The 22340-nt window shown below is 56.8% G+C and overlaps 1 protein-coding gene and 1 long non-coding RNA gene across 4 annotated transcripts; both read right to left on the bottom strand.

Annotated features, from left to right (window-relative positions):
* Window positions 1–110: 110 nt before the first annotated feature.
* Window positions 111–3111, bottom strand: LOC141976503 (uncharacterized). Its single transcript, XR_012636106.1, has 3 exons — window positions 2685–3111; window positions 1676–1882; window positions 111–425 (listed from the first exon to the last, which is right to left on the bottom strand). It is a non-coding gene; the product is annotated as an uncharacterized LOC141976503 (long non-coding RNA).
* Window positions 3112–16730: 13619 nt separating this feature from the next.
* On the bottom strand, window positions 16731–20776 carry ISOC2 (isochorismatase domain containing 2). 3 transcript variants are annotated; one of them, XM_074937493.1, is made up of 6 exons: window positions 20724–20776; window positions 20169–20308; window positions 19223–19435; window positions 18685–18755; window positions 18301–18418; window positions 16731–18069 (listed from the first exon to the last, which is right to left on the bottom strand). In XM_074937493.1, the coding sequence occupies exons 2-6, from the start codon at window positions 20298–20300 to the stop codon at window positions 17989–17991; spliced, it is 615 nt and encodes a 204-aa protein (XP_074793594.1). In that variant the 5' UTR covers window positions 20301–20308; window positions 20724–20776; the 3' UTR covers window positions 16731–17988. The 3 variants fall into 3 exon arrangements, with proteins under 3 accessions (XP_074793594.1, XP_074793596.1, XP_074793595.1); XM_074937495.1 differs by lacking the exon at window positions 19223–19435; XM_074937494.1 differs by lacking the exon at window positions 20724–20776 and having other exon boundaries at window positions 20169–20505.
* Window positions 20777–22340: the final 1564 nt, after the last annotated feature.

Raw genomic sequence — 22340 nt, 5'->3', positions numbered from 1 at the left:
CGCAGAGGAGGAGAGTCAGCAGGTGGTACATGGTGTGCGGGGGGCGGGGGGGACGACCCTGGGAGACGGGGGGCAAATGGGGGGGCAGGGAGAAGCCCTGGGTTGGGGGAGGTGAGGAGGGCGCAGAGGGGCCCCAGAAGATGCAAGTAAATGGGCAGCTGGGGACGGGGACGGGGAGATGGGAGATGCACCAGGAGATGGCACCGGGTGGGGGGTACGGTGGGTCCCGTGAGACAGCCCTGGGTAGGGGGAATGGAGGGGCTCAGCAGATGGCACTGGGTGGCGGTGGGGGGGGGCGCAGAAGGGTGCCTTGACACGGCGCAGAGTTGCGGGGGCAGGTCAGGGCGTGTGGGCCCCGTTAGCTGATTCCTTCTTGTGGTTATAAAAAATGGATCAATCCATATAAAAGAATCCGAGAGAGAAATCTGCAGAGAGAGAGAGAGAGATGGGGGAGTCGGCAGCTATCGCACCATGACCCCAACGAGCATAACGTCATCCTCACTCCTGGGACAGGCTCTTTTCCCCAGAGCCCCGGCTTCCGGAGTCGTGAGCTGTGGCAGATCTCTGTCCCCCAGAGCCCAGCGGGGGCAGATCGGGGGGATGGCCAGAGTGCTGCCCAGACACAGAGTCACCGAGATCAGGGCCCCCTCGCGCCGGGCGCTGCCCAGACACAGAGTCACCGAGATCAGGACCCCCTCGCGCCGGGCGCTGCCCAGACACAGAGTCACCAAGATCAGGGCCCCCTCGCGCCGGGTGCTGCCCAGACACAGAGTCACCGAGATCAGGGCCCCGTCGCGCCGGGCGCTGCCCACACACAGAGTCACCAAGATCGGGGCCCCGTCAGGCTGGGCGCTGCCCAGACACAGAGTCACCGAGATTGGGGCCCCATCATGCCGGGCGCTGCCCAGACACAGAATCACCGAGATCGGGGCCCCATCATGCCGGGCGCTGCACAGACACAGAGTCACCAAGATCAGGGCCCCGTTGCATCCCAGCACTGTGAGACTCCTGCATCCCCTCTGCCATATTATAGCCCCTGGGAACCCCAGATCCGAGACACCCCTGTGTCCTGGTGTCTGATTCTTTAGTGGTTATTGATTATTATTGATTTCCAATGAATTATTAGTTTAAAGAGCTGAGCGATTGTAGGTGTCTAGTCCCAGCAACAGGCACAACAGAATCAAGGGGATTGAGGCTGGGATCCCCAAAGTGTGACATGTTGAGGGGAAGGCAAAACTTAAGGCAATTTTTAGTGCGCCGTTTGTAAAGCCACAGACGCTCCAAGCTACATAAAAACGGAGCAGAGAGAAGGCGGGCGAGGCAATATCTGTCATTGGACCAACTTCTGTTGGAGAAAGAGACCAGCTGTCCATCTGTAGAGAGCTCGTCTCTGGGTCTGGGAAAGGCACTCCGTGTGTCCCAGCTAAATACAAGGTTGGGCAGATAGGTTAGCATCAGTGGTGAGCGCACATTCAGAATGATCTCCACCAACGGGAGAAATGGTCTGAAGTCAATAGGATGGAATTCAATCAGAACAAATGCAACGCGCCCCACTTAGGAAGGACCAATCAGTGGCACACATACAGAATGGGAAAGGACGGCCTCGGAAGGAGTACTGCGGAAAGGGATCTGGGGGTCAAAGTGGATCACAAGTTAAATATGAGTCAACACTAACACTGTTGCAAAATAAGCAAACATCATTCTGGGATTTACGGCAGGAGTGTTGTAAGCAAGACACGAGAAGTAATTCTTCTGCTCTACTCTGCGCTGATTAGGCCTCAACTGAAGTATTGTGTCCTGTTCTGGGCGCCACATTTCAGGAAAGATTTGGAGAAAGTCCAGAGAAGAGCAACAAAAATGATTCAGGTCTAGAAAACATGACCTATGAGGGAAGATTGAAAAAAACAAACCAGGTTTGTTTAGTCTGGAGAAGAGAAGACTGAGAGAGGAGGTGATAAGTTTTCAAGTTCATAAAGGGATGTTACAAAGAGGAGGGAGAAAATTCTCGTTAGCCCCTGAGGACAGGACCAGAAGCAATGGGCTTACATTGCAGCAAGTTGGGGTTAGGTTGGACATTAGGAAAAACTTTCCTAACTGTCAGTGTGGTTAAGCACCGGGATAAATTGCCCAGGGAGGCTGTGGAATCTCCATCATCTCCACCCGCCTCAGAGATTTGCAGGACAATGGATGCCCCTTGGAGATCCACCCCAGACGCGTGGCCAAACACAGCCAGTTCATCCTCAGCCGTGACAGTTGTACATCCGACAACAAATGCTTGGTCTAGACCATGGGCACTCGCACAGCTCCCCCATAGGCCGACCCTGTTCATGGGCCACCTCCCGAGAGAATTTCTGGGCAAATGCACCACAAACCCAATGATGCTCCTGAGCTACATCGATGATATTTTCCCCGTGGGCAGATGGCCCAACCTCCCCTGTCCATTTCCACCACAGCTTCAACAACCACCCCTAGAATCCTCCCACACTAGGATCAACTTCCTGAGCACCACGGTCCTCTTCCACCCTGGAACCCGACAGACAACCATATACAAGAGACCCATGGATCACGCTGGCTACCATCACAGATCCAGTCCCCACCCAAACCACACCAATGGGTCTGTTATCTACAGCTAGGCATTCCGATACTGCAGAATACGCTCCGAGAAGGAAGTCCGGGATATTCACCTTAACATGCTGAAAACCGCCATCACCAAACAAAGACACTCCGCCAGTAAAGTCGATCGCATCATGGAACGGGTGAGACAAATACCCCAAGAGAACCTGCTTCAATACAGAAATAAAACCTCCTCTTACTGCACAAGCCTAGTTAAGAACATAAGCACGGCCAGACTGGGTCAGACCAAAGGTCCATCTATCCTAGTATCCTGTCTTCCGACAGGTGGCAAATAGAGGCTAGGGACACCATCCCTGCCCATTCTGGCTAATAGCCATTGATGGACACATCCTCCATGAATTTATCTAGTTCTTTTTTGAACCCTGTTATAGTCTTGGCCTTCATAACATCCTCTGGCAAAGAGTTCCACAGGTTGACTGTGCATTGGGTGAATAAATATTTCCTTTTGTTTGTTTTAAACCTGCTGCCTATTAAACTAACACCCCACAACTACAACCCATACTCGATGGGGACCCCATTCTGAGAAAGCTTTTCTGAACCTCCTCTTCTGGCCTTTCAACAACCCACCAACCTTTCCAAGCTCATCAGCAGAAGCAAGCTCCCCACAGACCAGGAACCACCAACTCAATGCAACACCAAACCCGGCCAGATCAACACATACAAAACCAGCAGCCATCTCTCCACCACTACAATGGTCAACAGCTTTCAAGAGCCAAGGGTCTTGCACACGCCAGTCACAAAACGTGGTGTCCCCCATCCAGTGGACCAAATGCCCCAGTCACAGCAATGTGGGTGAAGCCAGGCAATCCGATGCTTCACGCAAAATTTGCTTTGGCAAGGAATTGATACCGATGATCTTAAGTGAAGATGGCTAATAGACTAACCTGTCGCAGAAGGACACCCCAACATCACTAGGGTGAGTAAGTTAGAGATGGGCATTTGTATGAATATCCGCAGCACCCATCCGGCCCAGATCGACAAGTAAGGGGGAGGTCCAGACCATCAGACTCCTCTGCCATGCCAGGGATGGAGTAGGATGCCCATCTGTTTTGCTACCACCATCTCCCCAAGAAAGGGTGTGAGTCTATCAAAGGAATGGTACCAAATAGCAGCGTAATAGTCCATGACTGCAACATTTTACTAGACAGGGCTGTTGCAGCCACGTTGGTCCCAGGATATTTGAGAGACAAGGCGGGTCTGGTCATATAGTTCACTGGACCAACTTCTGACAGGGAGAGAGACGCGCTTTCACGCTGCCCAGAGCTCTTCTCCGGGTCCAGGAAAGGCCTAGCAAAGTTCGGAACGGATGCTCCCCACGTCGCCTTGTGAACGCAGCGGCTGGGTTTCCGGGTAGGACTCAGAGGTGGGAAAAGGGTTCACCCCCAGGAGATAGGGTGTTTTTCTCCTAGAATAGCCCAACGTGGTATCGGTTCAGTGTTCCTGCAATTGGCCGGTATCATTTGGGACACATGCCGCCGCCCCCAAGTGTTGTCAGGACCCCAAAACTCTGCGTCACCCTTGGGCCCCTTATGCTAAGGCTCATAGGCCTCAAACTTGACCATAAAGACTCAAACCACGGGCCTGGGGTGTCCTTGAGTTACCATTAAATGAAAAGCTAAGTTAGGTCTCTGGGCTAGTCCCTAGGTACCCCCAGATCTGAGACACCCTTGCATCCCTCTGCTGTATCACAGCCCCTGGGTACCCCCAGATCTCAGACACCCCTGAATCCCCTCCGCTTGATCACAGGCCCTGGTTACACCCAGATCTGAGACACCCCTGCCTGCCCTCTACTGTATCAGAGCCCCCGGGTATCCCCAGACCTGAGACACCCCTGCGTCCCCTCTGTTGTATCAAACCCCCGGTATCCCCAGACGTGAGACACCCCTGCTTCCTCTCTGCTTTATCACAGCCCTCAGGTACCCCTAGATCTGAGACCCCCTGTGTTACCTCTGCTTTATCACAGCCCCCCTGGGAACTCCCAGATCTGAGACAACCCTATGTCCCCTCTGCTGTATCACAGCCCCTGGTACCCCCAGATCTGAGACACCCCTGCATCCCCTCTGCGGTATCACAGCTCCCAGGTATCCCCAGATGTGAGTGTGACGAAGTGGGGGGTTTTCCTGGTTTTTCCTTGATTTCCAATGGTTTGCATGCAGAGGGGATGGGACTCAGTTTCCCTGGGTGTTACTGGTTTAACGGGGTGATGAGAGAGGGAGTTTGTTGTTACAGGGGACCTGCTTGGGAACTTGGGACCCCGGCAATGGCCTGGAGAATGGAGACCCCAGTGACTGGTGACCTGGTGACCGGGAGGCCCAGCTCAGGAGTCACAGCAGGGTCCCGCCAGTGGGAGGACAATGGGCTGTGAAGAGAGGACCCCGGTGAATTCCAGCCAGAGGGGGGCCAGCCAGAGGGCAGAAGGGGGGAGAGGGGGCCCAGGTGACCCTGTTTACCTGGAGAGAAGACAATGGACAGAGGCGGAGCTTGGGGCCTGTGAGATCAGATGCCCAGCTGGGAAGCAGGGGGGCTCTGGGCTGGAGAGAGGGAGCAGGCAGAGCCCACCTGGATGCAGGGGACACTTGGATGAGCTCTGCTGTTGGAGGCCAGGCCTGAGGCCCTGAGAGTGACGCTCAATAAACCCTCCTGTGTTTCGCTGGCTGAGTCGCTCCGGGCTAGAGATCAAGGGGGCATTATTCCCTCTGGGAGTGGGGGCCCCGGGGGTCCAGAGTGAGTGGACTCCCTGAGGGGGCCCACGGCAGAGACAGGCGTGCTAAGGCTCAGAGAGGTGCCGTTCCAGGAGGTGGAGGGGCTTAACCCCCGAGAGAGAGTGGACCCCCGAGAAGGGCTGTCACACTGAAGGGGGTTCCTCCCAGGGACTGTATGGGCCAAGAGTAGGCACAACCTCGGAGTTCTTGACAATATGAGACACCCCTGCCTCCCCTCTGCTGCATCACAACTCCTAGGAACCCCAAAATCTGAGAACCCCTGTGTCCACTCTGCTTTATCATTGCTCCCAAGCAATGTTCCCTCTAATTTTTGACAGGCCGTGTGTGCAAAAAATTTCTTCTGTGCAAATTGTTGTGCTTCTGTGCACATGTTTGTGCGCGCGGTGTTTCGCCGTGTGCATGGGGTTTAGGATCTGTGTGTGTGCGCGCACACACACACAGCTTAGAGGGAACAGTGCTCCCGTGTACTCCCAGATCTGAGATACCCCTGCGTCCCCTCTGCTGTATCAAAGCCCCCGGGAACCCCCAGATCTGAGACACCCCATCTTCCTCTGCTGTATCACAGCCCCCAGGAACCCCGAGATCTGAGACACCCCATCTTCCTCTGCTGTATCAAAGCCCCCGGGAACCCCCAGATCTGAGACACCCCATCTTCCTCTGCTGTATCAAAGCCCCTGGGAACCCCCAGATCTGAGACACCCCATCTTCCTCTGCTGTATCACAGCCCCCGGGAACCCCCAGATCTGAGACACCCCATCTTCCTCTGCTGTATCACAGCCCCCGGGAACCCCCAGATCTGTCTTCCTGTGCTGTATCACAGTCGCTGGGTACCCCTAGATCTGAGACACCCCTGTGTCCCCTCTGCTGTATCACAGCTTCCAGGAACCCCCGGATCTGAGACACCCGTCTCCCCTCTGCTGTATCACATTCCTGGGAACCCCCAGATCTCAGACTCCCCTGTGTTCCCTCCCTGCCCAGTTTGTGACTGTTAGTGGATGTGTGAATCCACAGCAGGGTGTTAGTGAGGGGTGTGTATGTGTGTTCTTGTGTTTGCATGGCTGGGGCAGTGCATGGGGGGTCGCTAGGTGTGTTTGTGTGTCACTGAGTTTGTGTCCCTCTCACCTTCTTCAGGATGTGTGGAGAAGCTCTGAGGGTGAGCGGGAGGTGTGTTACAGTGTGTTCAGGTGTGACTGTGTGTCAGCATGTGTAGCTGTGAGGGTGTGTTAGCATGTGTGTGAGTCTGTGTGTTTACAGGTGTGTTCTGGTCCTCGGCATTTGTGTCTTTGTGTCTGGGTGACAATCTGCATGTGTTGGAGTCTTTGGGTATGTGATGGTGTTTCTGGAGCACTGTGCCTGTGTTTGTGCATTGTGTTCCTTTGTGTGTGTGTAATTCCTTGTGTCTCTGTGCAGGTGTGTGTGTGCACATAGTTCATTGTGTCCCCATGTTTGTGTCTGTGTGCCGTTCATGTCCCCGTGTTTGTGTGTGTGTAGTTCGTTGTGTCCCTATTTGTGTGTAGTTCTTGATGTCCTTTTGTGTGTGTGTGTGCGTGCATAGTTCATTGTGTCCCTGCGTGTGTGTACACATGCATAGTTCATTGTGTTTCTGTGTGTGTGTGTGTGTGTGTGTGGTTTGTTGTGTCCCTGTGTGTGTGTAGATCATTCTGTCCCTGGGTATCCCTGTGTGCGTAGTTCATTGTGTCCCTGTGTGTTTGTAGTTCGTTGTGTCTCTGTGTGCGTAATTCATTGTGTCCCCGTGTGTGTGTGTGTGTAGTTCATTGTGTCCCCATGTGTCTCTGCAGCAGGTGTCTGCCATTCACTTTCCATCTGTCTCTTTCATCCGCCCTTTGTGTCTCTCCCCAGGGCAGCCCCGGCCTCGCCATGCACCCCATCACCCTCCTCTGGTGTCTTCTCACATCGCCGGCCCCGCCACCACCCTGCGCCTTCGACACCCGGGCCACCGCATGCCCCCACTGCAGGGGGGGCCTAGCCCAGCCACAGCTGTGACACGGGCACCTCAGCTATCCCACAATGCACAGCCACCCATTGGCCATTTATCCATAATCCTCGGCTCCCCTTGCTCCCACAATGCCCCTGCGTTGGCCAATTACCCACAAGCCATTGCTCCTGATTCCTGACAGAGCCACTGAGAAAGCGGAGATCCCTGGGAGGGGCAATTACCCACAATCCCCTGCTCCCGGCAGCATGGCTATGGGGCAGGCATTCCCAGAATGCCCCTCGGAGGAGCAATTGCCCACAATGCCCTGCTCCTGGCAGTGTGGCTATGGGGCAGGCATTTCCAGAATGCCCCTTGGAGGGGCAATTACCCACAATCCCCTGCTCCTGGCAGCGTGGCTATGGGGCAGGCATTCCCAGAATGCCCCTAGGCGGGGCAATGACCCACAGTCCCATGCTCCTGGCCAGTAGAGGAGGAGGGGGCTGGGCAAGAGGAGATGCCCCCCAGCCTAGCTGCTCCAATCGCCCCATGGCTAACTCAGCACAGGGGGCCCTGCTTGTGCCAGTGAAAGGGGGCCCAAGCCAGCAGTGCCCGGGCTGCTGCACCCCGGAAACCAGGCAGGGTCTGGGGCTCACCGAGTCAGTTGCCCCCGCGCAGGATGCAAAAGCACAGGGGGTAGGTCCTAGATATGTGGGACGTGCCCACATCCGCACCACGGTGCAGCTCCCCATGGGTTCTCCACGCCCAGACGGGTTCCCCGGCGCGGCTACCTCGGGAAAGAGATGGCACTGGGAAAACCTGGGCAGGTGGTGACCCTCATCCCTGCTCCCCTGTCAGAGCCGGGGAGAGAACCCAGGAGTCCTGAGATGGGCTCCTTGGCCAGGTTATTCTGTGTGGGTCCCCACTGACACACACGTCCCCACACCCAGCAGTGGGGGTGTTCCCTGGGGCCTGCTGATCCCTCAGGATCGGGCCCTGCCATGGAAACCCCCCCCCCATTCCTCATTCATCCGACAGCTTCCCGAAGCCCAAAGGATCCAGGCAGCCTGTGCTGTTTCCATGGCGACAGCTCCATGGAAACTGCAGGCCCATCCCCCACCTTGTCTCTTCCCCCCCATCCCCTTTCCCCTTCAGAGAGTGGGGGCGGGGCGGGGTACACACCCCAGCCCTGCCAAAGCCCCACTGGAGCTAATGGGCTTTCACAGGGCCCTGGCGGGGGGTGACGGGGCTGCAGCAGGACCCATCAGCCCCACAAGCAGGGGTCTGAGCCAGCTCCTGAGCTCCACAAGTCTGTCAGTCCATCCTCCGTCCCCACACCTCTGTCTGCCCATCCCCACACATCTGTCTGTCCATCCATACATCCCCATGTTTGTCTGTGTATCCATCCATCCCCCACCCCACATGTCTGTCCATCCATCCATTCGGCCATCCATCCCCACCCCCCTCCATCCATCTCTCCGTCTCGCCCATGCCCCACACCGGGAGTGATTCCACCCCCCAGGGAAGTCGCCCCCAGCATGTGCACCATCCCTGGCCCAACTGTCTGGGCGTTAACTAGTCAGCTGCGGGGGGCAAACACCCATTGACAGCAACAGCGGGACTAGTCCCTGAAGGAGAATTTAAGGAGGCTGCAGACTTCCAATACCCGAAGTATGTACACACCTGCACACACACACTCCCATGCCCTGCCCCACACAACCATTCACGCACACACACCTGTGCACTCACACACGGGCCCACACATTCGTTCCCCAGCACTCACGGTTGCCTTAACGGACCACATGCAGCCCTCACACATGTACAATCATTGACACACACTCAGCCATGCACAATCATTGACACACACATGCACACAGACGCTCCGCCGTGCAAAATCATGGACAAATGCACAAGACCTCTCGGCCATGCACCATCATTCACACACGCACAGACACACCACCGTGCAGAACCATTGATGCACGCACACACGGCTGCTCAGCCGTGCAGTCCTGGACACACGGACACTCCGCCATGCACAATCACGGACACACGCACGCTCAGCCGTGCACACCGGTCCCAATCTCCTACAAGGACTCTGCAATTGACAGTAAGGAGATCACAGGGGAGGCGGGATGACTGTACCCCTCCCTCAGCCCTACACTTCAGCCCTGTATCTCGCCACCTAAACTTATAACTGGTGCGCAAAGCCACCCATGGCCTACACCTTGGCAGCAGCAGGCCAAAGGCTAACAATTCCCTAAACCAGCCGGAGACATTCTTTGTTTGCACATCCTCGGACAGAGATCCCACGTATGGCTCAGCAAGTGTGGCCTATTGTACCGACTCCGTGGCTAAACAACAACTGGCTCACCCGTGTGTTTGGCCTTGTGTTCCCTCCGGGCCCCCTGGAACATGTCCTGGTTCGTACGCGACGGCCGGGTTACCGCTAGCTAAAGGAACTGGTTGACGGCTCAAGGTAACCGTTCTGGAAGCTGTCAGCTGTGTGTAACAACCCATTTAGGGCGTGTTACCGGGAGACTAACTCACACCCTAACAACGCGGGGTAGCTGTCACCACCAACAACAGGCCAAAGAAAGCCCCAGTGAGCGAGCATCCCCGGATCCTTTGCAGTTAAGCTAACTTTAAGGAGCAGCATTTTACTGAGCCTTGTGCAGATTTCACCATGGCGGCAAAGCGATGTTATAATGCTAGAATGCAAGGGGTGTGACAGCTAACAGCCCCCCTAAAAGGGGGCTAAACATTGAGGTGTTGAGGCTGTTGGACACAAGGCAACGGAGAATGTTGAAATCAACCAAAGTGCAGACGGAGCCTGCACCAAAAGAAGGAAATGCTATCGTTCCAGGCCTGATCTAAAGAGGAACGAGGATATTTAATACCTTCGGCCGGGATGCAGGCTGGCAGAGAATGACCATCGTCCAGGACTGTCGGTGCACCTCTCTTTGCCAACCGGCAATCAATAAATCCAATCCAGACAGATTTATTGAACGAATCCCACCTCTAAGCCCAGTGAAATGCCCGGTTATCAATTAATTGGTTATTGATTATCGGCAAGTGACCGATCGTCGATGAGTCGCTCTTAACAGTCGTTGACACACAACACACGTGCACGGGCGCACACCCGGCCACCGGTGTACGTTTCTAGGCACATACACACGGCACCTGTTTCCTTAAAGAGGAATAAACATGTCAAAAGCCCGGAAGATGCGGCAATGAGGGGTTGTTGTTTTTTAAATGGCTCATCAGCTTCGTATGCTCCAGCCAGGAAAATACCAAAGAAGTCATCTCGCATCAGTTTGACTCAGGGTATGTGAGAGAGAGAGAGAGCATTAGATGGTGTGTGTGCATTTGTGTCTGTGTGATAGAAAATGCAAATAGATCCTGCATGGTGTATTTCCTGGAGGTCTTAAGCCAAGAATTACAAAGAGAAAAGCTGGATATATATTCAGATGCTTTGGATTCATATTAAAAATAACCACAACACATACACGCAATATGTGACACACACAAATCACTTCAGCAATGTCCACACAAATTGTCTCACACACACATACAAAGCAGAAGCCACACACAACACACAACACCCCCACAAAGCACAAATGCTGTGTGTCTCACACGCTGACACAAACTGGAGTGCACACATGGCCACCAGCCATGACACACATGCCCCAAGAGTCATCACAATCACATCACACGCATGCACACGCACACCAGGTCATGCACACAAAAACTAACAGCAGCAGCACACGCGCACCACCCCAAACCTTGACACACAATCAACACAAGCTTTCCATGCACACAAGCACAGACAAACCAAAAGCAGTACACACACACACACAAACACACACACAAAGTTAACACAAACCTTGACATACCCCCAACTCACACACACAATCAACAATAGCAGCACACACAATCAACATAAAGATTGACACACAGCTGAACCCTCTCTCATACACACACACTCAGCACAAACCATGCCACACTACTCTCTCTCAAACACACAATCAACACATCCCTTGACACAAACCCAACTCACACACACAATCAACACAAACCTTCACACACACAACCAGCACAAAGACTGACACACAACTGAACTCTCTCACACACATTCAGCACAACCTTTGACACACATGCACACACACACACAAACCAACACAAACTTTGACACACCCAAACACACACACACACACAGACACAACCCAACCCCCAGCTCACACATACAATCAGCACAAACGTTGACACACACTGGCTCTCTCTCTCACACACACACTCAACACAACCCTCAGGTTTCAGAGTATGCATCCGATGAAGTGAGCTGTAGCTCACGAAAGCTTATGCTCAAATAAATTGGTTAATCTCTAAGGTGCCATAAGTACTCCTTTTCTTTTAACACAACCCTCGACACCCACCCACCAACTCTCTCACACACAGCCCTTGACACACACAACTCACACACGTGCACAACCCTTGACACACAGCCCAACTCGCTCACACACACTCAGCACAACCCTCGACACCTGCCCCCCCCCAGCTCTCACACAATCAGCACAAACCGTGATGCACACAACGGCATTAGCGCATACACACACACACAAGCCCCAGTGCTCATGCCAGCCTGCAATCAACGAGACACTCACACAAACACAAGGCACCCATCCTGTATGACACCCGTCTCTTAGCGGGCCCCCCCTCTTTGCCCGAGAACGGCACCCAAGAACTAAGCCCCCAGAGGCATCAGCTGCTCTGAGAAAACACACACACACACACACACACACACACACACACACACACACACACACACACACACACACACGAGTTACAGCCTCCCTCCGTGCTTAATTTGTAACGAAAGAGGTGCCGGGGCGAGGAACTGCCGAGCCCAGAGGTGCCAGGGCTCAGCCCTGGCACAAGGTAAGCATTGCCCACCAGCCCTCCCCTCACCGTGCCCTCTGGGCCGTGGCTCATGCCGCCCGAACGCGCCCCTCCGCACCCAGCTTCCCTGGAGGAAGGCACCCAAGTGGGGGGCCAGGCCGTAACCGGCACAGGTGGCAAATGGGGTGGGGTGGTGCCTTGGCGCGGGGGCTCGCTCTTACCTCGACCCGCCAGTAGAAAACCAGCTCCCGTTTACAAAACCCCAAGTGCCTTTACTTCGGCTTGAAAAATATCGCAGTGGCAGATGCAAAAAAAGATTTTTTTTTTAAAGATGCGGGGCGGGGGGGGAGGAGGACGAAAGAGCCGGTGCCCAGCGCCCCCACTTCGTGCCCGGTGCCCCCTCGTCTAGCCCCGGCTTGGACAGAGGCCAGTGCCCCACCCCTCCCACCCCTCCTTTTCCCTACCCAAAAAAAAAAATAAAATCTTTCCGCACTTTCTATTGACACCCCCCCCTCCCCCTCCACAAATCCTTGGCTGGGGAGGGGAAGCCAGCGGGTGAATTAGACATTCTGCTGGGGCCATGCCATTGGCTGGCCAGCCGTGGGATAGGGAGGGGGGAGAGGTTTTCCATTGGTTGAGGCCGCTCAATGGGGGGGGTAATTACAGCCCCCCCGCTTTTTTCCCAATCCCTGGAAATCCCCCCCACCCTCCGCTCTGCTCTCCACTCCCTCTACCCCAGGAAGGGGGGGAGGGAAGGTTTCATTAACAAAAAGGGTGAACTCCCAGCTTCTGATTGGCTGAGGAGCGGGATGCAGGAGCGCCTGATTGGCCGGGGCGGGTTGTCCGTCTCCATCCTTTTTGCAGCGTTCAGTTGGGAAGGGGGGATTGGGGAGCTGGTGGCTGGTTTAGCTTAAAGGGGTGGGGTTGATCGGGGGGACAGAGCGAGAGAAGGAAACTATGGCGGGGGGGCTCAATAGATTGAGAGAGAAGCAAGCAAGCAAGCAAATGTGGATGAAGAAACAGCAAGCCAGTCAGCCGCCCATGACCCTGTAACTTTTGGTGCATCTTGCTAACTCCCCTCCTAAGGTCCCCATGGGACGCCTCACCTGCAGGAGGTGCAGGAGGGCTGGCTCCTCCTCACAAATTAACCCTGGGCCCAAGATTAAAGAAAAAGAAGCCAAGTCACCGCGTGCAGAGAAGGGGCTGGACCCCCGAGCCATGGCCAGCCAGCATGGTGGAAAGGGCGTGGGGTGGGGGGCTGAAACTCAGGAGCGCTTGTCAAACTCACTCGCTAGCTATTTTGGGGAGATGCCGAGTTTGGCCGATGAAGGCACGACATTTTGATGAAAACAAAAAAAACCCTAGCCTGCTCGAAAATTACCACGGCCCATGCTCCGTGGTCTAAAAACTGGCTAACTGATAGATCTCAGAATATAGCTGCAAACAGGGAATCGTCATGGAGCGGGACGGTTTCCAGGGGGGGTCCCTCAGGGCTCAGCCCTGGGCCCTCCACTATTCAACATTTTCATCAACGGCCTGGAAGAAAACATACGCTCACCACTGATGAGCTTTGCACGACGATTGGGGAAAATAAACCAATGCAGCGGGTAGGTCGGCAATTCAGAGCGACCGGGCACAAGTAAACAACGGGTGTTTTAATATGGGTAAAGACCAACATGTCCACCTAGGAGCAAAGGACACCAGTCATGCTTATGGGCTGGGGGACTCTCTCCTGGGCAGGGCGAATCTGAGAAACATTTGGACACCAATCAGCTGACCCTGAGCTCCCCACGTGTTGCTGAGGCCACAGGGCTAACACAATCCGGGGATGTGCAAACAGGGGCATCTAGAGTGGGCACAGACAGGCTATTGGGCCCCTGGATTTGGCCCGGGTGTGCCCAGTTCTGGTGCCAACCGTTCAAGAAAGATGCCGATAAATTGGAGAGGGTTCACAGAAGAGCGACGAGAACGATTGGAGTGACGGATTTCAGGAGCCCAAGCTAGAGAAGGTTAAGGGGTGACTCGATCCCCGTCTTCATGGGGAACAAATATTGAATAATGGGCTCTTCGTCTAGCAGAGTTGGAGTTGAAGCTAAAGCTAGACCACCTGTGCTTGGAAATCAGGTGTAAATGTTGAGCCGTGTGAGTAATTAACCATGGGGACACTTTCCCAAGGACTGGGGTGGATTCTCCAGCACAGGGCCATTTTTAAATCAAGATGGGCTGTTTTTCTAAACACTCTGCGCTGGGAATTATTAGGGGCTGGTCTCTGGCCTGGACACTCCAGGGGGTCGGGATAGTCACAGCAGGTCCCTTGTGAAGGAGAAACTGAGGCACAGAGAAAGGAAGCAACTTGCTCGAGGTCACCCAAAGGAGAAGTGGGAATAAAACCCAGTGTTCGGAGTGCCAGCCCAGGGCTCTACCTGCTAGCCCACACTGCCTGTAGCCCAAGAAGAATCAGACTTCTTAGGTGCACCCCAGAGGTAGGCGCGTTTGCTGCACAATTTTGACAGCAAAAGAAACTACGGAAACCCGCGAAAGGACTTGAAAGGGGATCCCCAGCAGGCTGCTGAGTCCCCCAGGAGTTCTTCCTCTTAGAAGGATGACAATCTACTATCGTGAGCCACTCACAGAGTCACTCCTTTCCCTCAAGTGAGCAAGGTGGCTCTTTTCAGTGCTGGAGGTCCCTGGTTCAAATCCCCCAGGGCCAGGAGATGCTGTACCCAGAGAGGCTGAGGATAAAAAGGGATTGGAGGGCAAGCTGGGGAGGGGGTGGGGAATCAGAGCTAAGGGGGGGCACTAGGGATTCAGGAAAGGGGGGGTCTGGATCTCAGCTCCAGCCAGGCTCCTTATACCTCCTGCAGCCCCCCACAACTCACGCCAGGCTCCCTCCCCTGCCCCAACAGGCCCTTGTTCACACCACCAGATGGGAGGCGCAGACCCCTTCTATTACTGAGCCCAGCTAGGCAGCATCTCCCTGCCCCCGCCCAGCTGCTCCCTGTTCTCACCTCTCTACCCATCCCCAGGCCTGGCACTGGTGCCCCTGGGTTTGCTTATGCTCCCAGCTGGCACTGGGCACCGGGCTGTTGGAGACAGGACATGCTGCTGGCTTGACCGGGGATGTGACAACATCCAGGGGTGGAGAATGGAGGGATGCACCCCCTAGCCCCAGGCTGGGGAGATGGGATGCTGGGGGGGACAGGACAGGATCAGGTTCCCCCACAAATCCAGCATCCCCCCAATGCTGACACTGACCCAGGCTTCCCTCCATGCAGCTCAGCAAGCTTCTGTGCCCGCCAGGCCTGGATAACCTTTACAGCCCAGCCTACAACGCCTGCGCCCGCTCCAGCCCCCAAGGCTGCATTGGCATAAACAGGCCAGGAGACGCACTTCATGCCAGTGACACTGTTAACCCTGTGAGAGATCATCCTCACCAGGGCAACGGAACTGGATTCCCCGTGGGTGGGAATGCACAGCAGGCTGGTTAGTCTGCATTAGAAACCCCTGCTTAATTCGGTTCAGTTTGTCTACACGGGGACACTTGGGAAGGTTAATCCAGATCAACTCCAGGTCTGAATTCAAAGTGAATTTGTTAAACCTTATTAAGCTCTGGCGTGAATGCGCCCATTCCAAATTCAAGTGTCCTGATTTTGCTTTATCTTCATGCCCTGAAACTGAACTAAACCTGTCCACACAGGGATAAAACGTGGTTTAACTTATCCAAATTAATTCCGAAAGTGGATTAACTGTCCTCGTGACCCCCTTCTTGACAAACTATTAACCCTTTATCACCTTTTTCCAATGACTTAGTTGAGCCATTTTAAATCCATGGGCGGATGCACATTCAGAATTAAAATGTCCTGAATTTTATTAATTTGAATTTAGTTTAATTCACTTTCAAAGTGAAGTGGCTGCAATGTGGTGCCAGGCAAGGGGTCCCTGTATAACAAGGCCAATGCCCTACCCCAGAGGGGCCGCGTCCCGGCGCCAGGAAAGGGGTCCCTGTATACCCAGCCCCCGTGCTCCACCCCAGAGGGGCCGCGTCCCGGCGCCAGGAAAGGGGTCCCTGTATACCCAGCCCCCGTGCTCCACCCCAGAGGGGCCGCGTACCAGTGCCGGGTCCCCATATACCCAGCTCCCACACCTAACCCCAGAGGGGCCTTGTCCCGGCCCTGGACAAGGGGTCCCTGTATACCCAGCCCCCGTGCCCTACCCCAGAGGGGCCACATCCAGGTGCGGGGGCTCCTGGGTTGCTCTCGGAGGCTGGGATGCCGGGGGGAGGGGAAGGGGCTGTCACTGGAATCAGCAAAATGTGGCAATTTGCTCAATTAACCGATGTTCCCGGCATGGAACATAATCCCGTTGCCCTGGAGACAGCAGCACCACGGTAACCGGCTGGGTCTATGTTCCAGGCCTGCCCCTGTCGGAGGCTGGCACTAAGAGCAATAGGAGTGGGGGGGGCGGACATTGGGGGGCTGAGCACAGCTGCGCCCCCCCCCGCAGGAGAACGTGGGAGGGGGATCAGAGGGGTGGGAACTGGGGGGTGATGGGGTGAGGGAAGTGGGGGAGGGACACTCTCTGGGAATGGGAGCGCGCTGAGACTGGGGGGGGCTGATGGGGGGCACGAGGCTTTGAGGGTCATAGAATATCAAGGTTGGAAAGGACCTCAGGAGGTCATCTAGTCCAACCCCCTGCTCAAAGCAGGGCCAATCCCCAACTAATCATCCCAGCCAGGGCTTTGTCAAGCCTGACCTTAAACATATCTAAGGAAGGAGATTCCACCCCCGCCCCCCAGGTAACGCATTTCAGTGTTTCACCACCCTCCTAGTGAAAAAGTTTTTCCTAATATCCAACCTAAACCTCCCCCACTGCAACTTGAGACCATTACTCCTTGTTCCGTCATCTGCTACCACTGAGAACAGTCTAGGTCCATCCTCTTTGGAACCCCCTTTCAGATAGTTGAAAGCAGCTATCAAATCCCCCCTCATTCTTCTCTTCTGCAGACTAAACATCCCCAGTTCCCTCAGCCTCTCCTCATAAGTCATGTGTTCCAGTCCCTAATCATTTTTGTTGCCCTCCGCTGGACTCTTTCCAATTTTTCCACATCCTTCTTGTCGTGTGGGGCCCAAAACTGGACACAGTACTCCAGATGAGGCCTCACCAATGTCGATTAGAGGGGAACGATCACGTCCCTCGATCTGCTGGCAATGCCCCTACTTATACATCCCAAAATGCCATTGGCCTTCTTGGCAACAAGGGCACACTGTTGACTCATACCCAGCTTCTCGTCCACTGTAACCCCTAGGTGCTTTTCTGCAGAACTGCTGCCAAGCCATTCGGTCCCTAGTCTGTAGCCGTGCATGGGATTCTTCCGTCCTAAGTGTAGGACTCTGCACTTGTCCTTGTTGAACCTTATCAGATTTCTTTTGGCCCAATCCTCTAATTTGTCTAGGGCCCTCTGTATCCTATCCCTACCCTCCAGCATATCTACCTCTCCTCCCAGTTGAGTGTCATCTGCAAACTTGCCGAGGGTGCAATCCACACCATCCTCCAGATCATTAATGAGGATATTGAACAAAAGGGTCGATCGACAGTGGACAGGCAAAGACACACACATGCCAGCAGGGGGCAGCACGTCTGACACCCACACAGACACCAGCAGGGGGCAGCCCTTCTCTCTCTCACACACACACACACACACACACACAGTGCCAGCTGATCACTGAATTGAAGGCTTTATTCCAGCCCTGCCCTGCTCCCATGTGCTCGGGGGCCTGGCCACGGGGTCTGGGGGCCACAGGGTTAGCTGAAGCTGGGGCTCTGTCCCGGGAACAGGGAGAGGAGGCCGCTGTCCGGGGCCGGGTCCTTAATGAACTTCTGGATCTGGAAGGATAGAACAGAGCATGAGACGCCAGACTGATGGACAGGCCCCGGGCCCCACACCCCGCCCTTGCCTCTGGGGTCACCGACTCCCATCCAACCCCAGAGCAGAGACTGGCTGGCTCAGGGGGTGGGGAACGGGGCCTGGGGCCTCTCCCGTCTAGGGGGCGCCGGCTCCCATTCGGCCCCAGGGCGGGGAGGGCTGGTTGGGGGGGCAGGTTGGCAAGGGGGTACCTGTCGGAAGCGGGGGTCGGCAGCATCTCTAACCAGTTGCAGGATCAGCCCCTCGCTGGTGGTGACGAAGGCACCGCTCTGCCGCAGGCGGGACAGGGCCGCCAGCCGGTCCACTTGGCTGGGGGAGAGAGACGTCACGGTGGCCATGGGTGGGGGGGCAGAGGTCCCTCCCCCTCATCCCCGCCAGCTAAGGTCCCCACCCCTCCAACTCCCCCCCAGTCCTGTCTGCTGGGAACCCCCAAGCCAGGCTCATCTCAGCCCCCTCCAGCCCAGGCCGCCCCCAACTCCCACCAAGTCCTGTCTGCCAGGAACTCCTCCCCATGCCCCCAGTTCCTCTACCAGCCAGGACCCCTGTCTGCCACCATCCCAGCCCCACAGCCAGACCTTCTGGAGGAGCATGCATCGGCCACCACATGAACATCCAGTCCCCGCTCCAGGGCGTCGAGCGCTGTGCTCTGCGGAGAGGGAGATGGGTCAGAGCCCTGGCCCAGCCAGCCCGGACCCCCCCGTCCCCTCTCCTCCTCCCATAACAGCCCTGGCCCAGCCAGCCTGGACCCCCTTCTCTCCCCTAGGACAGCCAAGGCCCAGCCAGCCTGGACCTCCACTCCCGTCCCCTCATCACAGCCCTGGCCCAGCCAGCCCAGACCACCCCTCCCCTCCCGCATCATAGCCAAGGCCCAGCCAGCCCAGATCCCCCCCCTCCACTCCCTCACCACAGCTCTGCCCCAGCCAGCCCGGACCCCTCCCCCCCCATCACAACCAAGGCCCAGCCAGCCTGGACCCCCTGCCCTTCCCTGGCCCAGACAGCCTTGTACCCCCCAACAAACACTGACTCGGACTCCTGGGTCCTATCCCCAGTGGGTAGCTTCTCACAAGGGCACTGACTCAGACTCTTGGGTCCCCTCCCAGCCCCCCCGGGTACCATGATGCAGGCCTGGGTCTCAATGCCACAGAGGAGCACAGAGCGCAGGTGGGGCAGTGCCCCCAGCTCCTGCTCCACCTCCGGGACCAGCATGCTGAAGCAGGTCTTGGGGAACTTCCTCAGCCCCTCGGCCCCCAGCTCAGGGACCGTGGGGCCCAGCCCCTGGGGGTACTGCTCCGTCACCACCACCGGGATCTCCAGCAGCCGTGCCACCTGGGGGGGGGGGGGGCTGGTTAGAGCGGGGGGGCTGGGAGCCAGGACTCCTGGGTTCTCTTCCTGGGCTCTGGGAGAGGAGTGGGGTCTAGCAGTTAGAGATAAGCTCTATGGGAGGGGGTGAATGCTCAGCATTATCATGAAAGCCTGGTGATTTTTGGAAATGTGAAATAAACCAACATAAAATGAAAAGCTCCCCCCCTACAGGCCCCACCCCTTCGGGGGCAGGTCCCAACACCACCTAGACCCGCCCCCAAGGGCGGGTCCTGACCCGGGCTGGATAAAATGAAATAACATGGAATTCCCACCAACCCTTCCCGAACTATTATAAATAGTAGAAAATATTTCACGGGGTGCTAATGACCATCAATCCTCCAGGGTTAGGCCGCCATCCAGTGGCCCGCGTCTGCAACTGCCTAATAGTCCTTTGGCCCTTTCTGCCCTGTTTTCAACAGGACACCCGGAAAGCGCAACCTCGGGGACATCGGCTGCCTCCTGGAGCCTCTTGAACATCACATTTCCAAGGGCTGGACCCCTCACCCGGTGCTGAGACGCAGCCACCTCTGGGGTGGGATGTGCCCACTTTTTGACAGCTGCATAAAACACTGGGGCAACGGGACAGCATTCCTCAGTTGTGCACTGGGGCCAGCCCTGACTGCCAGGGCCCAGCACCCCCTTCTGACACCCCCCCCCCAAAACCCAGCACCCCTATCACTGCCCGGGGGCATTTCACCTGCAACATGCGCGCTGCCACGGCCACGATCTGGGGGAAGTGGGCGATGTTGGGCCGGAACTTCTCCTGCATGTCGCACAGGAAGAGGATGCTGGTTTTGGGAAACACCTTCCCGAGCCGGGCCAGCGCCATCTCTGCCCCTGCAGCCAGAAGAAGAGGAGAGGATGGGACCGGACGGGGAGCGGATGCCCCCTGAACGGGAGTGGCGCCGGCCCCATTCCCCGCCCCCTGAGCCGGCCAGTCCCCGCCCTGCGGGGGACTCTGATCTCTCCGGGCTCAGCAGCTGCCGCGGTTTGGGGGCCAGGCAGTGCGGGCTGGTGTGTCAGTGAAATAACTGCTTGTGCCCCAGTTAAGCGCTGGGGGGGCGGGGGGGAAGGACTCAGCCCGCCTGGTCCGTGGGGCGCGCTGGGCTGCCTGCGCCCCGGTTTCACAGGGTCCCCTGACCAGCCCATGCCCCTGTGGCGTGGCGTGGCTGGGCTGGGCTGGGCTGGGCTGGGCACGGCACGGCACCCCCGCCCCGACCCCTTTAGCCCCTGCACGCTCTGCCCCACTCACCTCTGCGCTTCCCCTAGAACACCCCCACCCCACCAGCTGCTCCCCAAGGTCCTAATTAGCTAAACCCACCCTCGACCAATCAGAGACGCCCAAGCAGGGTAGGCCACGCCCCCACCACCTCCCTCCCCCTCGGCTCCCAGCCAATGGGAGCGCGCTGAGAGCTGGCCCAGCTGGCCAAACGGAACGTCCCAAAGACAACGCCCCCTCCTCCAGCCCCGCCATCCAATCAGGGAAGGGAAGGGGGTTGATGTTCGTAGAGGCTGGCCTGACAAAACTTTCCAAAGACCACGCCTCCTCCCTTTCTCACCCAATCAGGGAGGAGAGGGAGGGATGACTTAATAAGTCCCGCCTTGCTGAAGGTTTCAAAGACCACGCCCCCGTTAGCTCCTATCCAATCACGCAGGGGAGAGAGGAAGGAGGGCTGACACACGTTCCAAAGACCACGCCCCACCCAATCAGGGAGTGGATGACGTCGGAGGTGGTGGGGCTTTGGGGTTCCCTCATTGGGTGATGTTAGGGGCGTGGGGCTGCCTCATGGGGGTTTCCCAAGGGGCCCCCCAGCACCTGTCACTTTTAGGGGAGGTGGGGGGTGCCTCCAGTCTCAGCTACCTGCGCCCCTTGTTTTTTCGGGGGGGTCCTCCAAAGCCGAAGTCCTGGGCTGCCGCCCCTAGAGCCCCTGCGTGACTAGCCCTGGCTGTGGGACTCGCGGGGGCGGGGGCAGGGGCGCTGGGACCCCCATTCCCGAGCTCCGCCATGGTCAGACACCCCGGCCCTTCGCGACTAATCAAACCCATCTCAGAGAAACACCCACCTGGTGCCAGTTCAGACGGGAACAGCCTCCTGCGGCTGGGGAAACTGAGGCAGGCTGGGGGCAGAGCCGGACACAGATCCTGGCGCACTGGGGTCCCTGCCCAGGGCTGTCCCACACCCACTAAGCCACCTGAAACAGGTTTGAGAGCCCGAGAGGTTCGGGGGCAGAGGACCAATCTGGCAGCCCAGAAGCACAAGAGCTGGAAGGAAGGTACCCCTGGAGCCAGGCTGGGAGGTACGGGGTGGGGGGGTGGGGTCTGAGAAAAGCAAGGCAGTGGGGCCTAGTGGGTAGATCACCAGCCAGGACCTCAGGAAACCTGGGGCTTATTCCCAGCTGTGCCATTGGCCTGCCGGCAGACCCCCTCCCTGCGCCTCAGTCTCCCCATCTGTGAAACGGAGACGAGGAGCAAAGCTCAGGGGTAAAAAGCGGGAGATTTTGGACCTTTTTCTCAGGCAGAAAATCCCAAAAGCTCAGGGGAGGGGGGCAGAACCAGTTCTTGAAGCTCCCTCCCCCCGCCCAGGCCTGATTTTGGCATGAGAAGGGGGCGCAAAGTGGCGACCCTGGCCCAGAGAAACGGTCGCTCTAGGCGACGAAGGTCTCGGAACCCGACCCCTCAGCCTTTTGTGCTCGGAAAAGCATTTTGTCAAACCTCCTGCCGCCCCACGGCTCAGCACACAGGGACCCCCGATGTGGGGGGCTGGGGAAGAGCCAGGGGGGCCCCCTGCCCATCCCCCTCTCAGCCCACCACCCCCCTAGCCCCTCAATCCCTGCTACCCTGCACACCAGGGAGCTCCCCCCACCCTAGG

The sequence above is a fragment of the Natator depressus genome, chromosome 23 (assembly GCF_965152275.1).
Source record: "Natator depressus isolate rNatDep1 chromosome 23, rNatDep2.hap1, whole genome shotgun sequence".
Classification (NCBI taxonomy): Eukaryota; Metazoa; Chordata; order Testudines; family Cheloniidae; genus Natator; species Natator depressus.
Note: the sequence above shows the minus strand (reverse complement) of the source record. Positions and strands in the feature narration are given on the sequence as shown.

Excerpts from the sequence above, each read along its gene's own strand:
- ISOC2 (XM_074937493.1), bottom strand. The coding sequence starts at position 20,300 with ATGGCGCTGGCCCGGCTCGGGAAGGTGTTTCCCAAAACCAGCATCCTC. Across the intron at positions 18,756-19,222 it reads AGACCCAGGCCTGCATCATG|AGCACAGCGCTCGACGCCCT; the intron begins GTACCCGGGGGG and ends CCCTCTCCGCAG. Across the intron at positions 18,419-18,684 it reads GATGCATGCTCCTCCAGAAG|CCAAGTGGACCGGCTGGCGG; the intron begins GTCTGGCTGTGG and ends TCTCTCCCCCAG.